Source organism: Bombus fervidus, chromosome 4 (genome assembly GCF_041682495.2).
Source record: "Bombus fervidus isolate BK054 chromosome 4, iyBomFerv1, whole genome shotgun sequence".
Lineage (NCBI taxonomy): Eukaryota > Metazoa > Arthropoda > Insecta > Hymenoptera > Apidae > Bombus > Bombus fervidus.
Window position 1 is genome coordinate 7,359,396 of NC_091520.1, and position 23,373 is coordinate 7,382,768.

The window sequence follows — 23,373 nt, forward strand, 5'->3', positions numbered from 1 at the left end:
TACCAAATGTCCAGCTGGACAAATTATAAAGTGCAGATTAAATAATAAAAAAAATGTTTGCCTTCTCCAATACCACTGCCCACTACGCGCTTTAAATTTAAAGCTCGAACATGATATCCCTCTGGGGATAGTCATCCACATATTATTTAGCAATTAAGTTAACAAAATTTACCAAATGTCCAAAAGTTGGGCAAATTGTAAAGTACAAATTAAAAAATAAAAAAAAATTATCGCGTACGTAACACAATGATTAAAGCAAAGCTACTATACATAATCGAGCGTGCTGTAAGAAAATTAATTTACCGCGTATTGATAGCGCTATAAACAATAAAATTCATAGGAACAATTAACAGATGTCCGGCTGAGACGAGGCAGACAAACGCAGCTGTCGAAGCTGTCTGGGTGGAGAACGGCGTACCGTTAGGCCATCGAAAAACCAAGTGTCGCGGACTCTAATGGGTGGCCATACGCTTGTCGGAAATACGAGGCATTTACGTGGAAAGCCAGTCGGCGAGAAGGCAGCTAAAGCATTACGTAACGTGTGTTCTCCATTTACTAGTGCTTCAGTGGCGCGGCATCGGCTCTCGGCGACCGCCTTTCCGCCTTTTTACTCGACCGGAAAGGACGATGGAATCGGGCGGCGGTTATTAATATCTGTAAGGTTCAACGTCATCGCGTATCACCGCGCTCGCGTGACGTTTGCACGGAACGCATATAGCCCAACCGGTGAATGATGTAAGAAGAAAACGTCGCCGCTTACGTATCATCGGCGTATGTTCGGCTCTAAACGTGGCCAGAAGAAGAAGAAAAGGACGAGGGAAAAGATGAGGAACGAAGAAAAGAAGGAGAGAGTGGAGGTTGGCGCAGCAAAAAAGGGGGAAAAGAAGAAAAGATGCGCGAGAAAGAAGAGGCGGCCTCTGCATTTATCGTCAGCCGTTCCGTATTTATACCGAGTTAACCAACTCGGCTGGACCCGGGCCAGCATCATCGCTTCTCCATTTTACGTTTTCCTCCCTTTGCGCTAACTTGCACGGCCGACAGACAACCCTTCGAAGATAACAAGCTTCTATTGGGGATGCTAGTCGCCAAGCGAATGGCCATACGTTGTCCGAAATGAGAACAGTGGCGGACGAAAGAAAGTTTACAAAGTTTACAAGTTTGATAGAACATAAAAAGGCAGAAGAATTTGATGGGATGAGTTTGCATCCAGCAAGAGAAATGAATAGATAGAATATAAAAGGAAATGATATAAACTCAGCAATTTTAAATTCTCGACGAAAAGTCGAAAGAAGTATAAAATACAAAAAGACAGCACAATTTTGTCAGATACATTTGCATTTAGCAAGAGAAGTGAATAAACAGAGTGTAAAGGGTGGAACGAAGTGGCCAATTTCAAACTGCCACCAATGTGGAAGAAGAGACGAGAAAAGATGTTTTGTTGCGCTTTAACAATCGTTTCATTGCTACATGGGGAAATAATAATCATACAGCGTCACACAGCTCAACAGCGAGCACAAATCGTTAAATTATTTTGTCAAGGTAATTCAGCGACCACCTTACGCAACCTACTACCTGCTTTAACCGCAGTTAACTTCCTATGGGATTTTCTTAAAAGTAAATTGGAACCTGGTTTATTGGAACAGTTCAGGCAACAAGGGAATTTGCATAATCGAATAGTTCGCATAATAGAGGCTCCACCAGCTATCGCCACCCGTTATATTACAAGTTCGGATACGAGAGACTGTCGTAACCGAGTCTGTTTAATTCGTTTCCACGATTACACGATCTTTACTTTCATTACGATTTTTTATTCTTGGTAAGAATGAAATATCTTCTACTTTGTAACTGAATATTATACCATGTATGGATGTATGTACATGAGCTCCACCTCAGTTAGAATAATAAGAGGCTCCCTTAGAAGTTCGTATATCCGAGGTTGGGTCTCAATTTGTTTGTATAAACGAGGTGCGGATAAGCAAAGTTGCACTATAAAGTGTACGACAATAAACCAAACACAATTAAGCAACTAAGAGATGCTATTCAAGGAGCGAACGTACCTTTGTGTCTGCAGTATATCTGCAATATCTTTCTGGTATTAGATATATTCTACAAACAATTTTCAAATAAGACTAAAAGAATTGTTGTTTTTTATTTTGTTTCAAGTTATTGACAATGGAAATCTATCGGGTAAATATTGTCCACACTGTATGCTGTAGAATAGGTGACTGCTACAAACATGATAGAAGCTTTTTAGTAGAAAAAATACTAAAATTCGTAGGGTATTGTTCTTTAGGACAGCTACTGATGTTTAATACAAATTCAATGAGTTTTGGTTCCTGATTATTTTATCGATGATTACTATATACGGTGACTATTATTCGAGAGACTATTGCTCCGCAAACAATGGACACGAAAAGTATTTGAACGTTACTTAACATTCAAGTGTATTAGAAATTTACTTAGCAGTATTTTTACAATTTTTTTTAAATTTGAATGTTATATCGAAAAATAAAAATTTGGATAACACGAAAGATGAAGAAACCTGATGAAAAATCGCCTCATTGGGAAATCAGGATATGCGCAAATACGTTTTTGTATTCATTGTATTTTTTATTTAATTGTTTTCTAAATGTATTGAAACACTTGTAACTAGTAAATTGGTTTTGTCACAGGAATATTAAGTAGTATAATTCATTCGAGTAGGAATTCTATTAGGTTGTCCGGAAAGTGTCTTTTTTTCGCAAACGTGTTTTTTACAACAGTGCATCTTCATACAAACGTGAAACCAAATCAAAATGTCGCGGTGTTTATCTCAACAGAACAAAATGGATCTAATTCGACAAAATAATATAAAAGAAAAAACGTTATGCGTCTATCATTTCCCGATAAAACGAAAGAAACTTTTCGGACAACCTAATAGATCGATGGATTTACTTTTGTTAGTCCTGTTAAATCAAACGTGCGTTATCGAGAACTTAGCTTGAGTAAGTAGGAAATCAGATTTAATTTACGCAAAGACTGATGAATTTGGAAATAAACATTCTTCCCTTCTTCATTTCTGATTTCTCTTTCTGCTTCGAACAGTAAATCGACTGCGTGATATTGAACAGTAATTTCTGTAATTGACTTAAGAAAATGAGTAGGATAGGTATAATTCTAGAAAGTCAACGTCTATCATTTCAAAAATCATTATAGGTCTATCGCGGAGATGCTATTAATTTCTCAACACAACGATACGCTGGTGTAATTAATACTTTCTCGAGATTTTAATATAAGAAACAATTCGACCTGAGATGTTTTTGAAAAGAAAATTTCCTCCTAAACGATATTTCTATATTTCTCGTGATATATTGCAACAGAGAAAAAACCAACGGCATAATTTTTCGCCCAACGAGCCGTTGCTTGCTGTTAAATTACAACAGTTGCGTCAATTAATTCGAATCTGTGCTTTCCATCGTGTGTCTGGCGACTGGAATTGGACTATGTCCAAACATATTGAAGGAAATTAAGGAACAGCAAGAATAAACCGGAGGGAAAGTTACGATAGCTGATACGATAATTTCTTGCCAACAAGATTCATCGGTAACAGGTGATTGAGAAACTTTGCCCGATTCCATAAAGATCTGCTAATTTTGAATGCATGTCAGAGCTATTAAAAGTAATTAAACTGTGTCAAATTAAATCACCACGTAGTTAAATCGATCATGTTAAAGACAAATTTCCAGATACATACTTTTATTGAAATATATATTTAAATAAACATTAGGCATATTTAACTTTTCTGCTACAAAATAGAGATAATAAAATATAATATATAATACGACGAAAATATAATAATACAAAAAGGCGATCAAATATCGAGCGATTATTGGGAATTGCGAGAATCGAAAATGTCGAGGTGGTTTCGCAGTGAAACCGGCACGCAGTGTACAGAGAATGTGCAGAGAAAGTAAAATCAAATCCAAGCGAGAGAAATCCATAAAAATGTTTTATTTTGCCGAAAGAACAATTTTCTGACGATCGACATTGTTTATTTAATCATTTGCAAGTTGTAATTCAATTTGTCTCAAGACTCTTGAAGAGGAATATTTAATTTCAGTGAGACATTATCCTGTTATTATTTATTTTTAATTGTGTATTATTTTTCTGTCGCGCTCTTTGTACCGCGATAAGAGTCTTCTTATGACAATTCTGCTCAGAAAGACACGAAAATGGTCCAAGACGTTGCACAGAAAATTGGGAGCGCTTGTATAAAATATTACAAGTGTGAAGAAACGAGTCTTCAGGAGGAAAAGAAAACTCATGAATCAACGTAGATGACAAATTCATTAAAAAGTGAAGTGTATCTGCAGAAAAGACTGTATGTGCCAGCTCTTAGTTGCAAAGAAAAGTTAATATCTCATTGATTCGTCTGTTTGGCACAGACAGAAACCAAAAAAAAACGTGTAACTAACATTTATTTGCATTTATATCTTTCTGTATAGAGACGATACTGTGTCATTTTATTCTAACATTGTTAACAATTATTTGGAAAGAGAAATTCCACTTGAATACTGTACTACGGTATTCTTATCGCTATGTAGGGCATTTTGCAATAAAAAAATCAACATTTCTCAATGTTGGCACTTGCAGTGTTTCCTACGACCACTTTTCGATTATGAAAACAAAGTGCAGACTGGAATGGTGAAATTTAATCGCTAGGTTTCGTACGCATCGCGGCTTGGGTTTCAGGAAAATTGGAATATAACGGAACTGCAAAGGGTGAGGCAGTGTCTTCGAAAGCTGCAAGCTCGTAGATATATTTGCCGGCAGTCACGAAGCAAAAGCGTCCGGGACACGGCGACGAGAATAGTAACTGGTAGGCGAAGTTGACACGATAGAAATCGTAGCCTAGGGAGACTTTGAGCATGGAGACTTCCGTCTCTCTACACTTTCATGCGATTCCCCCGGTATTTGTTGCTGAAACGCGCAGAATCATCGTACGGATACGTCCGTCCAAGGAAAAACAGTCAACTGCTGAATAAAAGAACTGAGACACCGAGAAAGTTTAATGCAGCCATTATTTACTTTCACGACTCGAAATCACTTTTATCGTCTACCATCCACCGATTCCCCTTAACTTTACGAACTGGAATGCTTCCAGTGAACAACACCTCGCGGAAGTACTTAGCCGACAAACTTGCGGTTGCGAATGTTTCATTGAATTTACCAGGGAATTTGATACAATTTTTGCAGACAGCTACAAATTTGATTTGTTTCGATTGTCGGACTATTTGAGTAAATTGTTTAATACAATACTATTGTCATTGTTTAATACAATAGATTTGTCTGTAGATGCTACAAAAGCAAGTAATTATTTACATACTGTTGTGTTTAAATTATTTAGTAAGTATTTATTCAAATAGTTGTTTGAATAAATTGTTTGAATTTAAATAATTGATTATATAATTCAAATAGTAAATTCATATAATTATTCGTATATTATTAGACGTACAAATACAACAAATAACTATCTGAATAAATACTTATTAAATAATATAAATGAATAATAATTTGAATAAATTATTTGAATAGATTATTTGAATTTAAATAATTGATTACAATAATTCAAATAATTATTCGTATATTATTAAACGTACAAATACAACAAGTAACTATTTGAATAAATACTTGTTAAATAATATGAATGAATAATTATTTGAATAAATTGAGTGAATTTAACTAATTGATTAAAATAATTCAAATAGTAAATTCATACAATTATTCGTATATTATTAGATGTACAAATACAACAAATAACTATCTGAATAAATACTTATTAAATAATATGAATGAATAATAATTTGAATAAATTGTTTGAATAAATTATTTGAATTTAAATAATTGATTAAAATAATTCAAATAGTAAATTCATATAATTATTATATATAAAACAGCAAATAACTATTTGAATAAATTCTTATTGAATAATTGCTCGGATAAATTAGTTGAATTTAAATTCATCTATTAAAAACATATGAGAAAAATAATACTTTTACACGATGGAACTAGTTTTCCAACATGTAATGAAAATCACATCAAGATAAGAATTCAAATCTTAGAATTTATATTTTCCTACTTGTAACACTCGCATCGACTACTTGTGATAATATAATGTCCACGACATTATAAACTACTACACCAAATGCAATTCGCATTTGGTTAAAAATTTTATCTAATATGTACCTGACGCGTGGAATTTCTCTTTAAGGATCTCTTTGCGTGTTTATCTTTAATCTACGTGGGTATACTGTTGTGCAAACACTCTCAGCAGCTCATTATTTTCATATTTTCAAGGTACGGTTAGAAAATAAAGTGTACATTGCTACGAGCACAGCGAGAGGATAAATGTGAAGAAAGATTTCGATGCTATCTATTGGTACTTCGTCCGACACGAGCGGCTTATTTTGTAAAACCGATCAACAAGCGAAGGAACCGGAACCTTTCATCGCATAAATAAGACATAAATCAACGAAGTAGACCGATGTTCCGCGGATAATAAAATTATATCCGAGATACTTTTTATTTCGCTAATAGCGCACACAGTATTGAATAGGAAGAATGGATTGGTGTTTAACTACAAATATTTAAACGATGATTCATTGACGGAAAAAATTCGCCTATAACATAAATATTACAAATATATAACAGAAATATAACAGAGTATGCAGTAACCCTCGAAATTATGTGAATACTTATAAATATACCACGCTTGATTGGCGGCGTAACAAGCTACGCCTATCGCGATTACGTTGAAGATATTCGAAAGCGATTAGAATATTTCAAAAATATGAAACTTGCTAAAAAGTTAGTATACAGTGTGAGTAATGGTTTCAGACATATATATATATAATTAATTCCAAAGGTGATATCATAGTACTGCAATTTGTTAATGTAATGAATAACTGAATGCTCAAATATCTCGATTTGTTCGTAATAAATATCTTGCAATTTCATCCATTTGCAAATTCACTTCACCAATATAATCGTGATAATCACGTTTCACTACAGTGCTAATGAAATTGCAAAATTTCTCGTACAACATAAATAAATAAATCCTACATATCCAGAATAATTTCTACAAGTGTTTAAATAACTTCGTATCAATTAAAATACCAATTACAACTAGACTGCGAATATTTATGCATTTTTTTGGAATTATACGATGCAAGAATGTGCGGAATGCGTATGGTATACGAAAATATATAACACATCCTTAGGAAAGGTACTCGTTACAATTTTTAATAATTAATATCCAACCTCTATCTAAATTCCATTTCCTTGCTCGTGTCTATGAAGATATAAATCTGCATAAAATTCCGCGCTCGAATTATATCAATGCACAGTTACGTATTTCCAATCCTGATCGCAGCTTCTTTCATCGTACAATCGAAGATATTGGCTTGGCAACTAAGTGATTGCCGATTTTGTCATTAGGTAGTATCGACAAAATCCGCAATCACTTAGTTTCCAAGCCAATATTATGCGATTGCAGAACGCGATCGAGCTTACGAATTTCTACCGATTATTTGAAGTTCCTCTGTCGTTCTGCGCAGGATCACAGATCACATTCGACTCTCGTTTTTCCATCTTCGTTACAGACGACCAATCGTCCTCTCAGTTTCACCGGCACTCGTGCAAATGCTAAGCTAAATTCCGATACAGTGCACGATACGCTGTATTTCTACAGCACGAGAAAAGGCGCAACATCGTTTGCTGTGTTAATGGTCTTTGGTTTCTAGTACATAGGAGCACTGGCTTTCCTCGCCTCGAGTGACTCGTTGAACTTTTTACGTGCGACTGCCAATGCTCTCGCGATCGAATCTATCGTCCCTTCTTTCTTTGAAATATCGATCGCGGCTTATCATTTGCCGTATGAAAAAGCACCTAAGTCTGTCTGGTCATTGAGACCGCTAATTGCTCAATGTTCACCCGAACGCATTTTATCGACGCCAGATTTTTCATAAAAATCTTAACGTCACGTACCTTTGGCAATTGCTCGTAAACGTAAACTGACACAACAAAATCCTGTTTAAAGACTTTAGGTTTTTAGATGATTATATTCTTGCTTTCAGTAGGTATAGTTTGGTTACTTTAGTTTATTACCGTTAGTACAGTATTAAATGTGAACGTATAATGATTTCGTGTACAGCTAACACGATGCTCAATTTTTTCTTAGAAAGGTTCTAGAGCAAAGTTTATCAATGGCCATAATGAAAATTTTGAAAATAACATGAGCAATTCATAACGAGAGCAAAGTGACCTCGAGATTTTTAAATAGGAATTTGGAAAGTATATCTTTTATTGTGATCTTTGCTCATTTACTTGGAAAATTATTACGTAGATGTTTATCACTGAATATCACCGAATTCGAATAAAATAATTTTGTAACTTTAGTCAATTTGAATAAAATTACTCTGCAACTTTATTCGAATATTTCGCTAACAATTCGACAATACGATAAAGTGTTTTCGTAACAAATATAGTGTGCCTTGTATTAAATAATAATATTCGTATGAATAAAATATTATTAATTAATGAATTATTAATTAATTTCTGTGCATGAAGAAGCAGATACAACGAGAAGAAATCCTTTCACGGAGCTTCCTCGAAGTATACGAAAAGTCTTAGAAAGGTTTCACGCAGAATACCTTGAAGAGCTACTTAACTTTAGAACGTTTTGACTGCTCTTTATCTAAAAGAGGAAGATAACCATATTTTCAGAAGAGGCATTCGTCAACCTTCTCAATATGATCTTATCTAAAATCATCAAAACTCTGCAACGAGATCTATAGAAACTTAAAAGATCGAAAATTAAATAAATTCTCATTTCAAGTATTATAACTTATAATTAATTCGTTTAACAAAAGATATTTCTCGCTCGTCTTTAAATTTGTTTTCTTATCGTAAAACATTTTTCATACTGTAAAATCACGACGTCATATAGTTTAAATAGTTAGTTATTAAGTTTACCGACTATAAATTAAAAACCAATTGACGATTCTCATTCGTTAAATCTCATCGACTGACACAGATTTTTAAGTACAAGTTTTCGAATGGAAGCTCGATTTTCTCCTCTTTTTTTTTTTCAATTGAGAACTACTCACCGATTCGGACGAGAGTGGTAGCCCTAGCATGGCAATACCATAGACCGGTTCTACCAGATAAGTCTGTATAACCACCATCATGAAAGCAAGTTAAGACACCTACGAATTACACGGTCTTACGGTATATTGCAGGTAAATACCAATGGCGTGTTTTCCTTCGTAGAAAATCTAAACGCAAAACGAGCGCGCTTCCAAGGAATCAATGATCCTTGCAAGTTATGCACTTGCGTACCCTATATAATAACCCACTTCATCTCAACCTTTAAAGAACGCTGTTTCCTCATAAAGATGTTCTTAACATATTATGAAACCAAGTGACGTTAACGAGACGCCTCATTTGTTATTTTCTTTTAATTAATTTACGTTATTAAACTGTGACAATTTAATGACGAATGGGAGTTCCAAAAATTTACTGAATAATTTTCTACTATTTTTTCCATCTAGATGCTACAATTATATGAAATTTGGAAAAATTGAAATTAAATAGAAATAGAAGTTATTTTAACAACTTTACTTTGATTGGAAAAACAAAACAACGATTTAATTTATTTAGTTTTATTTATTAACGAATTAAGTAGGATCAATAGATATTTTTGTACAATAGCGTTTATAGGTTTTCCTGGTAAATATAACAGATCTGTTCTGTGACTTTTATTATATATATGACATTTTTATTTAAATTATTATAACTGTAGTGTACTATAATCTGCATTTATATTGTGCATAAAAAACGTTACAAGAAACTATAATCTTCAATGAAATTCTAGATTAAGTTGATATATCCATTATTTACTTTATACAATGATACAATTATACACATAAATGTTATAAGGAAACCGTGAAAGATATATTGATAAAATCTCTAAATGTGTGATAATGCAGGAAAGGTAAATACTGTTCAGACTAACGGTGTATGTATTACAATCTTTCCCTATCGTCAACTAATTTCCAGGTCATTTTACATTGAGTCAATAACTCCTTATAATTAAATCAGGAAATTTCGATAAAGCAGACAAATATTAAAAGAAAACAAGTTGTTGAAAAATGTGATAACTGATAAATAAATCACAAGTAAATGTGATAAATTTATCTTATTGAATCATTTCGCTGGAACAGCCAATATAATATTTATGTATATTTTACGTTACCTAAGCATACAAATATATTAATAAAACTTACATTCGAAATAATTGATAATAACACATCGCATAGATGAAACTTACACATTATTAAAAAAAACATTTTTCCAAAGTTTAAATACGATGAATCCATTATACGAAAAGTTACATTATATTCAAAGATAATGGCAAGTCTATTAATGAAAAATTTTTTAAAAATGTTGACTCAAGGTCTAAATTGTAAAATTTTAAGTGCTTCAATTTATTCATAATTTTTACAACAGCAAGAATATACGATAACTGCAAGACCCGAGTAATAAAAATTTTGGCAAGCAGCGTTCAATACACGTTTTTAATACAAGCGTTACGTACTAACGTGTATCATGTAGTACCGTACAATGTTGTTAGGTACAAATTGGACGAAACTAATAATATGTCATCCGTTTTCTCCTAAAAAATAAAACGTACAAATGAAATAACTCTTGTCAGGAATCGGTTATATAATATAAAACGTCATAGAAACCACAACTCTACTTCTAATTGCAGAGAATATGTGCAAATAGATTTAATGTATTTAATTTAATTATTTAACGTATAATATTATAAGAAGAATTCGGTAAAATACACTGACGAAGTGTATAGCGTATTATTATATTAACTCGATTTTTTGTAATTTCCAAGAACTGAAATATATGTTGACACGTGCATTATAATAATACGATGTAAAAATAATTTTGAAAAAATACATAACGGAAAAAAGATTTCAAAGACTAAGATTATATTCACTGGCGGGATTGTAGCTCATTCTATTTTAAGAAATTCGCAAGTTTAAAAATGTAAGCATTCGACAGAGAGTAAAATATTCGTGTCACGTGATAATCTACGGCTTACAATAACGTATTTCGTTGAATAGTGTGCGGACTAACACTGAAGATGCACCTGTAACATATGCATTACTACGCTGAACTAGGCCCAAGAGTTGCATAATTGTCATTTTAAATGAAACTTCGCTACATAACTCGTACATGTTTACCGCTTATATAAGTCACCTCTGTACGAGCGACAAGAAAATCCAACGAATTGTTACCGGCTTCTTCACAGATTCGGATGCAGCCTCTCTTACAATACATAAGTACATGTTGTCAGTAAGATGTCAAATTTTACAACCTTATACGAACGAAGTAGTTATCTGGGGGGTTATGAGGCTACACACTGGAACATTTAAATAGCAATATCCATTCTTTCAAACACGTTGAAACGTAGAATATGTAGCACCGAGGGTTGAAACGATTTGTAAAAGCACAATTTTGTTCGCAGCGTACAAAGGACAGACATGCTCTCCGAAGAAACCTGTTACGAACGTACAAATGTATGTATGTCTTTTCGTAGCACTTACCTTCTCCTTCGCTCTGCCTGCATGTTTTTGCACTGTTTTCGCAATCAACGCACCCTTACTTTCAGCCATTTTCTTCACGTTACTTAAAAAGCGATGACTTTGTTACTTCTCTCCGCAAAACACTAATTTCAACTTCGAAACCGACGTTACTCGTTTCCACAACGAACCACAACCTAAACGCACGAACGGAAGCGCAGAGAAACACTGAAGACTCGACACGAAACTGCGCGCCGAGCATGAAATACCGCACTTTCACAGGGCGTCGCCTATTGGCAGCACCGTACATGCTCTCGCGTATTCACCTGTTGATACAGTAGAACAAAGATAAAGATAGATGAATGAAAAAAATCCAATAGGATTAAAATTCATTTGAAACTAATTGTAGGATGCCGAGTCGAAAAATTACATTAAATATACGTTAATTATACGATTGAAAACTTTAGTACGAACTTTTCAAATATTAATTTATTAATCTACCATCCAAATAGATTCTTAAGAATTATAAATTTTATATACGTATACTGTAACGATATAAGTATTTAATTATGTGTATAAGGTTACAATAATGTCATAGCAAATATACTTATATATATATATATATATATATATATATATATATATGTATATTAAACGTTATATGAGCAGTATAAACATGTTTATAATACATTTTTATAAATTAATGCACATAAAAATACCCTTTTTTAGATTAAAAACAAAATTAAACCTAAAATATAAAAGTAATTGAGTGATACTTTAAATATTTCAACTATTAGTTATATAAATGATTTCAGACACAGAAAGAACGAAAACGTTAAAACAAAATTGTTTTTATTTTGAATATAAAAGTTATAACTATATATAATATTTAAGATTTTAATTATTATAATTTTTATATTCAAAATCAAAATATTTCTTACTGCTTACATCTTCGTTATATGTATATATATAGATGCCATATACATATTACATGAATTACAGAGGAAAATAAAAGAAAAAATAAAATTTTTTATATTTTATATATATAAATATGGATTATTTAGAGAGTGGAAACATATTAATAATATTTATCACACATCATCCTTGATTTGTAAATGATTTTATTAATAAATTATTTTTTCTTATTTTGTGATGAGGATTACTCGAAATAAACAAACGTTATGATAAAGATCCACTTTAACAACGGAACAGACAGACAATACAGAGATGTAATAGATCTGATAATAGAAGGTGATAGATTCCCTTACGTAAATGGTCTATCCAAAATTGCAATTGACAAAAGTGTATGTGTCGCGGGACGCGCGGGATGTTTATTTATAATTTAACTTTTTAATTATTTATAATTTAACTTTTAATACATCCGCGCGAGCCGCAATTACAAATTGCAGATTGGAAATTTACAGATTTGGACCTGTACATGTCATATACTCATTGTACCTAATATAAATTTGTTTAGTCTTGGAAAAATTGGATAAGGCCATAACCAAACTGGCGACAAGGAGGCGCCAGATCCTCGACTCTACCATAATTTTTTTCTTATAAAACCGATCTCTTGCACTCTCACTCGCTATTTCACTCCCATCCACTCACGATTACGTAGTTAATTGGTAGTCCGTCCAGTAATCCACTTGCTACAGTCTCACCATTAACTACATCGTCTGATCCATCTTTTACTTTTACGCCTGTTTCTCGATATTTTATCTTTCCACTCTAATCTAAATTTTGCGTTTCTGACTTTTTTTAAATACAATTCAAAAGTGCGAAAGCGCAAGTGTAAATATTTGTTACTTTTTAAAAATCATAATTGTAATTTAATATTAATAATAATATTAATAATCATTACCCATTAACTTCGCACTTTAATCATCACGAGATGTGTCAGCGCTATGGTAACTTCAGAGACAGAAATTAAAGGTTATTATGGATTTACAGTAATTTTGATTCTTTTTTTTTATGTTTAATATCATATTCCAATATTTAGTGACTTGTTACATATAAACAATACATATCTATTAAGTAATTCAATCGTGATCATAAAAAATTCTACGGATTTTCTGATATAAAAAACATTTAATCATTGCAACTGAATGCTTGCAACTGTAAACGGGAAGATATTACAATGATGTCATTAATCAAATAAATTTCTCATATTAGAGCATAACACGTAGCACATGGAATGCCCAAAAGTAAATAACAATAATCTTAACAGCCATGTTATGTGCGGCATAATGCCATTATATATAAACACCTGGAACTTAAAATTTACTAAAAATTACAAGAATACCACAATATCAATTGTGTTCTTATATTACTTCACAGTCCTTTCAAGATAACTTGAAAAATATCAAAACTATTTAACTTATATCAAAACAATGAAACACAGAAAATACTAAAATACCATTTATGTGCTAAACTGATTTTTTTTTTTGTTCATACCAATTATACATTTCAAACACTATTATTATTCTAATAAACGAAATATACATACTTTTTTTCTTTAGTTCCTCATTCTTATGATGTAAATTCCTACCTTACGTCTTTCATAGATATAAGCTCAATGTATGAGCAACATATATTTCTCTTTATTTTCTGTCCCAAAAATCACAGAGGCATAATGCACCTCAATGTATGGTGTAAACCTGTACAAAAGTTGTTCCTCATTTACTCTATACTTATTCATGGTACAATAATAATGTATTTAAAATGTAACTTATGTAACCTTAGTACTGATTAACGATGACTGCATTCCAGCGTGACCAGCCTTTGGCCGACTGGAGCTAACAGACAAATACGCTCCTTCAAGTGTAAAACTCCATTGTTGCCTTTTTCAAGTCCTTCAATATGTGATCTTTCACCCACTATGCAACACCACTAATACTCTAACTATATACTCTATATAAAATATCGTTAGTATAACTAAAACGCGCTGTGCCCAGCTGGAATGCAGTCCTATTTTATGCCATCATTATCCTCTCTCATTTTCATTCACATTCCTCTTCTTCATAATGGTAATCGTTTGTTGTTCCACAGACAATTTGTCAGTCAATGATTTACTGATAAATTCACACCACTAACTGTAGTCTGTCATTGGTCGGTCAATTAGTTTGATTCCCAGATGTTCACTCGGCGTCTCAATTATTGTTATTATTTATATGAATTTTACACTCATTCAACAGAATCCGAAACCTGCTCTTTATAATTCTAGTTGCCTGAGTCTCCCCCATCTTCATGTTTCCTCTTCTTACCCCGAGCAGGAGACGACTCTATATAACGCAATAAAAAAATTAATAAAATTGATGGCATTATACTCTACGAAAATTATTTCCTTTTTAAATAACAAGAAAGACTACTTGAGATAGAATGATATAGTTCATTTTAAGGTATTTTATATGACAGTTATAAGTTATAGATAGATGACAGTTATAATAAAGTATTTTTTAAGATAGTAGATTAATATTTCAGTAACGGCAATAAAACCAATGGATCTATCTTAATCAAAAAACTTATTTACCTTCTTCTTCGTCCTGATCGTCATCTTCATTGTCATCATCATCATCTTCTTCTTCTTCGTCACAGAGGAAGTCGTCTTCATCACTTTCATCCTATATTATAACGATCAAATAAATGCATCCATTAATTAAAAGCTATGAAAAGCTACAACATCAATAATTCATTACAAGCATCTTTAAATTAAAATGTAATTTATAACGAAATTATTACATTTTGAATACAGTAAAAAAGCTAAAGTTTGAAACATGAATAACTTACTTCAAGACCGTCCTTGTATACAGTTTCTAATCCTACATCACCCTCCTCAAAGACAAACTCTTCCTCATCAGAAACTAGAAAGTTATATATTTGTAATTAAAACATAAATCTCTTTCTTTCCTTTGTTTTATTTTGTTATTTTGATAAATCTTTAACTTAATTTTCATCTTTTAACTAACCTTCCTCACTATCCTCTTCATTAGCATCTCCATCTCCATCTTCATTTCCATTTACTTCATCGTCCTCCCCTTCACTGTCATCTACTTCACAGTCATCTGTATCAAATCTATATAACATAATATTTTTAAATTTACCTTTTAATGCATTAGGAAAAAACAAACCAGACAAATGAAACAATTCTTTAGCATTACATACCCATCAAGACATCGAAGGCTGGGAATAAGGCTAAAAACTTTCTCTCTATAATTGTCCAAATTTGTCACTTCATTGTTAAAGAGATCCAAATTTTTTAAATTTTTAAACTCCTTCTGCAAAGAAAAACAATTTTTAATATATCTATTAATACTTACAAAGTGTATATATATATACGTCGGATCATCTTTAGAAAACGGAGCGTGTGACGAGGCTTGCTGCGAGTTGTCCATAGTTGTCTTATAACGGATGATGTTTGTTTATGGGAACGTATTACAAAAGTTAACAAGTAATATCGATGATTGAGTGATAGAGATATCTATGACGATGAATTTAGGTTCGATAACGAATACACGGTCAACGGGATGACGATTGCGATTAGGAACTCGATGTACGTGTTCACTGGGCTAGTCGAACTTATCGAATTGCACCTGAGTCTAAGTGGAACTGCCCTTATATATTCCTCTCCGTATCCCGGTCAATCCCTCTTTTTAAAGAAAGTTATTTAATTACTTTATGCCTCTGTTAGGTACACGTCCCTCCCGTGACCGTGGCTACGTTCAGTGACCCATTATGTCACTTCGAGCCCAAGCCCACTGTCATAAATCTCGGGTAAACATAATCGGCTTAACTCATAAACAGCTATTTCTCAATTTTATTATTTAAGTACGGCTATAATAAAAGTCTGGACTAAAGTATTGGGGACCTTCCCAAACATTCCAAAAGAAAGGCCCCGATGTCCTTTCATCTCCGACGTATATATTATTATATATAGGATATATATATATCCGATATTATTATTTATATATAATCCTATATATATATATATATATAGGATTGAAATAATAAAACTTACTAAAGGTTGAAGTGTATCAAGATCTTTGATCTTGTTTCCACTAAGGTTGAGATGAGTTAACTTGGGACTTGACTGAAGAAGATTTAAACCTCCAGAAATTCTGTTGTCACTAAGTTCCAACTATAAAAAATAATAGTAATTTGTATTTATTTCAATTCATTTTTTATATTCAACATTGCATTTTATTTAAGATATAAAATGTGCCACTATATGTTATTCTTAAAATTTTGCAAGAAATAATTACTTTGTAGATTACATTTAAGATAACAATAATAGATATGCTTTTTGCTTACCTTCTTGAGGCTGGATAACTTTGGGAAGCCTTTTAGACTGGTAAGACCCACATTGATGAGACTTAGTGATTCTAATGCAACAAATTCATCTGTCAGACCTACTATATGCGTGCTCCGACAATTGTCAAGAACAAGTTCTTTGATCTGAAAAAATAATAATTTTTTTATAAGTATCGTACTAAAGTACAAGAGTAGGTAAATTACAAATATTATAAAAATAGTATATCATATTCTATTCATAATTGTACCACAGATACCATATGTCTCCGTTTATTGAAAATAAATGTGTATAACGATATTTTACAATAAACGTAACTTTATGTACAAATGATAAAAGCCAAAAATAAATAAAAATTTCCTAATTAGAAATAATAAATTTCTAAGTATATAGTTTCTGCACTAACCACTTAAAATTTAATAAATTGTACAAAGATTAGTGAAATAATGAATATCAAAGATTAAGGAACAGCTTTGGTTACAGAAACTGTCCGTATAAACGACGAGACTATTGCATTCTTAATTACATTTGTAAGCTCAGTACATAGTGAAGGCGTGAATACGAAAAGTTGGTGGTATATGAAAAAGGTAATAGTCGCTAAAATTCAAACGAACGATAAGCTTTCGCGGGAGATGGGCTATTTTATTGATCGGAGAAAGAGAAAGGTGAAGAGAGAGGGGAGATAGAAAGGAGACAGGAGAAACAGGGAGGGGAAGTGTGAGGGGGCGCCCGGGATACAGGGGTGATGGTAGTAGAGTGCACGACGCGTCTTGTTTAGCGGCATCAGAAAAGCCGGCAAGCGATAAGTACTGACTGCGGCACGCGACAAGCGAATCCGAGTAGTTTCAAGTTCTAATGTTATCGAAATTCATTTCTTATCGCAAATTGAAATGAATTTCGATACAATTCGTTTTATCTAAAATTTGAAATTACATATTAAAAATATAATTACGCTATATTCTATTTACTATAATATAATAGTCTGAAACAATTTTACATAGTAAATGAAAAAAAAAATTGTTAATCGCTACTTCATAAAATTCGAATAAAATTCTGAATAAAGCCGAATATATCGCTGCGTAGCAAATTTTAGTGACGACAAACCGCTTTCACGCGAAGCCTCGTCGCATGTCCTTATCTTAGATTCACTGCCCGACATTCCGACCGGCCGGCTGATTGGCTGCGCCGTGCGTTGCACTGATCGTAGTGGAAGCGTTTACGAGAAGTTGTCGTGGCTTATAGGAGCGGATCAATGACAGCTACAAGTTAACTAAGAGATGGATAGAAGGAAATATTTGATGAAATTTTGAGATTAAATTGATTTAAAAAAAACATATGTTCTTATTTCATAGAAAATAGTTAACAGATTGTTTGATATGTACATTAAAATGATAATTCTTAAAATAGTATAAAGAAAAGAAATTTCTATATAATGAAACTTTTAAAAATTGAAATAAAATCATATTTTCGTATCTTTGATAATAATTTGCAATTTATTTTTCCTAACATATTTAAGTCGATTATTAATAAGAAATATATTTACTATTGTTAATATCAATATTTAAATTAAACGGAAAAACTGTTTTTGAAAAAGATTAAGAACAATATTAATTAAGAAATTTCACTTGATATTAATGAAACATGATATATGAAATCGTGTTGCTTTTTATGGAACAGCTCATAAAATAGTAGCTACGGCACTGTTGAATAAACTGCATCGCAACGCCGGTGGTTAACGTGATGCAAACGCCCACGCATATGTATTATACTCTAATGTATCGAAAAATCTAGATAATGGTGTCGAGTGTTGCTCAATTGTTGTAATGAAATTCGTAATGCAAAGAAAAGATGTGAAAAATGGTTATGTCGATTTTTTTACTGCTCGAGAACGTACGCGTGTCAGTTGGTGACAGAGTGGACTCGTCCAAGATGGCTGCACAGTGATCAGTAATACGCCATAAGACATTATCGGAGATTAAATACATAAGAAACCTTATGATCGGTTCAGCATCGTTCGTATACATTTTAATGGCTGGAAATAACCTTAGAACATATGCTATCTTACAAAATGTAGACAAATCTATTTGTCAATAAGAATACACTCGCGCGCACCGGAAGACAATGGCGACGTTCACTCGCACGCGCATCTCATGGCAGCACCTCATGGCACGCACAACTCTTCCCGCTGATAATTGATTTACATAATATACTTTTACCACTTGTGAAAAAATATGTAGGCCGTGTAAAATACGGCACGGATTAAAAAAAAAATGTCACAATGTTAATTTAACAATTCCAATTACGTTTTTATGTATATCTAAACCTATATTAAAGGCGATGTAAAAGAATATTTATTGTTAAGAGAATTGTAGCGTAAAATACGATTCACGATTTATTGTTTTTTCAAGCCAGATTGCATGTAACAGATATATCTTTCGAGTTTTACACGGTAGTTTATAAATAGTATCACATTTTACATTAATTATATTCGATTTGCGACTCATATATTAACTACAATTACAATTTTGTCATGAAAGAAACAAATCAACTGATATACGTATCTGTAATGAAGAAATGAATTACGATGCAAAATACAATCTTCGGTTCTTATTGTCTGGTAAATTCTTTCAAGTTCAAGTTTCCATTTGACCTTGGTGGATTTAACGTTCTTGGAATACCGAAAATCGCGGTCAAAGGACTGTTAAGTTCTGACATAATACTTTATGTGTAAGCACCCGTAACTTGTCAGCAGATGCATATGAGGTTGCATATGTTTCGAAATTCGTTCGAAAGGGGCACCATCTTGTCAAAGCCTTTTTGTACTTCACTATTGCGTTGTACATAAGATCAACGAAGAACCACATTGCTAATGATATTGTAATATATTTGAAAGAAACAATTTTCTAAAATGCCGTATAAACGATCTGCTACGACGTGGTTGCCTCTGTTAATAGGAACACACGTACGATGCACGGTAGTTTAAAAAGAGAGGCTCCTAGAGACAGCCACGCCACGCTATAATTTGATCACTCGACTTGCGTATAACATGGCATTTTAAATAAGAAACGATTATGTTTGAAATTACTTGATTCTCTCAAAGAAATTTATCGATTATGGAAACGTACAAATAATACAGTACTATATTGGTAGAGGAACTTTCTAAAAAAACAACGTTATTTTCACACATTTTTCAAAATATTTTTAAAATAAATCTGTTATAAAAAAATTATTACACGAAAAATCGTCTAGAAAATATTTTATCGAATTTATTTTAACGTTCTAATTGGAAAACGCGTGTTTATACCTATTTAGAACCTAAATACAAAAAATTAATTTCTCTTTGAAATTAATAATAGAAAGGTATGCTAGAAATTTTTTAATTCGAATACTTGTTTTCTAGAAGAAAAATTTCAGAAACAATATAGAACTGATTAATTATGAAATTATTGAATACGTTTTTAAAAATTAATTAATTATTGGTATTGTAACCGAGGCAAACTATATTATGAAAATAACAATGGAGTTACTACCCGTTTAGATACTTAATATTTGCGTAAATATTTTTTGTTCAACTTCCTTAAATTGATCGAAATAAGCACAAAAAATCAGCCATTGCAAAGAGCAATATCTCCATTGATTAAACATGTTTTACTTTCTATGCCAACGACGCTAATTCTACGATGTATTACATCACAAATCAGCAAGATGTAGTATATATAATACTATAGGTTTTATAGTAAATAAAATAATTCAAGTTCAAATGTATTTAGCTGCGGGTTGTATAGTGCTTTCTCTATGAACGTAATAACATCTGCGGCGCGATAAGGGACACTTCGTAATTCAATAGAAAGCTCCGTACGCTAGAAAAACTTGAGAAAATTTGATAAACGATTGGTTGATCAACTATTCGTTGAATTCAGAGAACCAATCAGCTTTCGAGATTCTCAATTTTCCAGCTTATACGATACAACAACTGGCAACTCGGAATCTTTCCTAACTGTATCAGTTCCTTCAAATTTTCCGGGAATCTGGTAAAAAGACACACGCGATAACAGAGTACGAACTCGAAATAAAATATCGGGACGAAGAGAGGGAAGCAATAGGAGAAAACGCGTCATGTCGAGAGACGAAGTAATGAAAAATGAAGGAGACAGGCCGTTTAAGCGAACCACGCCATGCCTGTTACTCTTGTGGTAATCGTAGCATCTCGTGTCGGCATCGAGAACACGTCTTCTTGCCCGATAAATCGTCGGAGCCACGCGGTCACCGTCAAGAAATCCGAGTTCTCGTGCGTCTTCGAGAAGCCAGTGGCGTGCCGCAGAGCGAGTGCGTGGTGTCGGTGTCGCGCGAGGGAACACAATTCTCTCTCTGCACCCGCTCTCAGACCTGTGCACGATAGAACACCAAGCACGCAACAACCCGCGGTATCGGTCTCGTGTTGAGCAAAGCAGTACAATAAAATAAAGTGGGGTTCGGCTTACTTCACCGGGGTTCCTTCCCCGTTTTTCGAGCTCTATTCGCTTCTCCATGGCCGGCAAACCCGTTTCTAACTTCGTACACAGATCACTACACCTTCCTGCGTCGCAACAACTCGTCGCAACCTTGCTTTCAAACCGGGAATATGACGGACGGACCACGGTCGGTCACTAGTCGGACAGAGCCACCACCGTACCGAGGAGCCAACCCAACGGCAGTTCGATTCTGGCCTAGGCCCTATGCTCGCTACACTCGACTCACCGGACTGGCGGGGCCCCCACACAATAACAACCCACGAGGCGGGAAACGAAACACATGTCTGGCACTACTTTCGAAGCGACCAATCCCGTTCTTTTGTTCGCTCGCGGCACCGATCGACCTGACATCTCGCGGCCTTTTACGCAACTTCACTTTAGCGCGCCTAAATTCATTTCCTTTATGTATCTAATTAGACCGAGAGAGTTTTCATTCGTACAACTTTCCAACGCCTTTCTATTTAAACGTACATTTCTTTATTAATCAATCCAGATACTCAATTCCAGGGCTAATACACAAATTGTCTCTTTTTTATTAATGATGGAAGAATTTGGTAGTTTGCACCCGTTACCGCAATCATTTTGAAGCTTCCGGCGCTCGTGTTAGGCTATGAGATTTCTTATGCTTACTTTATTTTACGTAACGTCACCTAAGAAAATCCAACGTAATTCTACGAGCAACTGACAATTTGACGTTGGAATGAACCGATGCTCTTTGTTCTAGTATCCATTAATATTAACTGATATTAAACAATTGCATATGCGAGATATCGAACAAGATATCGAAATTCATATATCGATAAGACGAAACAATTTGAAATATGTTTCATACTTTCTCTTATTTAATATTCAATTTATTGCTATTTACTATTTTCATTACATATTAATTTTTTTGTAGAATATACACACACGGCAAATTAATAATAACAATTGTGATTACAGTGTATAATATTATTAAAAGGTTTGATTTAATATACATATAATTTATATATGAAATTATATAATTTATATAATTATTATATAATTTATATATGAAAATATATTGTCTATGAAATATAAATTTAGAATTTCATATATTGCATACAATTTTTATATTTTTATGTTTATTATATTTTCTTTATAATTTTTTGTAATATCGATATCATTAATACTATATCATTTAAATATGTAGACATTATATAAATATGACTTTAAAATTTATTACTATTAAGAGTCGTTAGATATTTTTAATAATATAATTTTCATTACAAATTAATTGTACAACATAGTTATTTTAAAATGCAATACGGACAATTCAATACTGATTAAAGATAATAAATATATAATCTCATGACAGAACAAGGAGTTTGTTTATGATATAGTATGTCTCGATATAATATTTTTAATCAAGTCGTGATATCTATGTTTGATGCTCAAGTGATCCGCCCCTGCAGGTGTAGAATCCGTGAAGGGTTGAGATCAATATGCGCTCATTGATTGCACTGTAGCTGCGCTGCGTCGTCCTCGTAGAATTTGTCTTCTTTGTAGCACTAAACATTGAGCATGTACCTACCTACTTGCTTGGTTAGATCCTAACGTGCACCTTTCACCGTGTGCACAACTGAATTACAAGACTAGAATAAACGCGTTATACGATGCCACGTAATGTCTTTCCCGTCGATACAGCCTCTCGTTATAAAATTTCGTGATAAACAGGCGAGTTCGATAATAATTTCGAAACTACCTGTTTCATCGACCACCATACGTTATGTACAAACAAAATTCATGTAAGTTTAATGCATCTTATAACTTTAGTGATGCTAATATTTATCAAAGGAGACAAAAGTTTTGTTGAAAATTTTTTTAAAATAGTTCAAGTAGTTATTTATTTCAGTTGATACTATTTTTTTGAATTATCATTTATCGTATATCTACGTAT

The 23,373-nt window shown here is 33.0% G+C and overlaps 2 protein-coding genes across 6 annotated transcripts in view; both read right to left on the reverse strand.

Annotated features, from left to right (window-relative positions):
- The window catches only part of Amph (amphiphysin), a 123,412-nt gene extending 111,543 nt beyond the window's left edge, over nucleotides 1-11,869 (reverse strand). For all 4 annotated transcript variants that reach the window (XM_072002527.2, XM_072002526.2, XM_072002525.2 and 1 more), the window contains exon 1: nucleotides 11,661-11,869. In XM_072002527.2, coding sequence (XP_071858628.1) covers nucleotides 11,661-11,729 — 69 coding nt within the window. In that variant the 5' untranslated portion in view covers nucleotides 11,730-11,869. The remainder of the gene's footprint in view (nucleotides 1-11,660) is intronic.
- Nucleotides 11,870-12,740: 871 nt separating this feature from the next.
- On the reverse strand, nucleotides 12,741-21,720 carry Mapmodulin (acidic leucine-rich nuclear phosphoprotein 32 mapmodulin). 2 transcript variants are annotated; one of them, XM_072002563.1, is made up of 8 exons: nucleotides 21,426-21,720; nucleotides 16,947-17,090; nucleotides 16,654-16,773; nucleotides 15,801-15,913; nucleotides 15,605-15,711; nucleotides 15,426-15,499; nucleotides 15,169-15,259; nucleotides 12,741-14,920 (listed from the first exon to the last, which is right to left on the reverse strand). In XM_072002563.1, exons 1-8 carry the CDS (start codon nucleotides 21,471-21,473, stop codon nucleotides 14,859-14,861), a joined length of 759 nt encoding a protein of 252 aa, XP_071858664.1. In that variant the 5' UTR covers nucleotides 21,474-21,720; the 3' UTR covers nucleotides 12,741-14,858. The 2 variants fall into 2 exon arrangements, with proteins under 2 accessions (XP_071858664.1, XP_071858663.1); XM_072002562.1 differs by lacking the exon at nucleotides 21,426-21,720 and adding an exon at nucleotides 18,839-20,060.
- Between the last annotated feature and the right edge of the window lie 1,653 nt (nucleotides 21,721-23,373).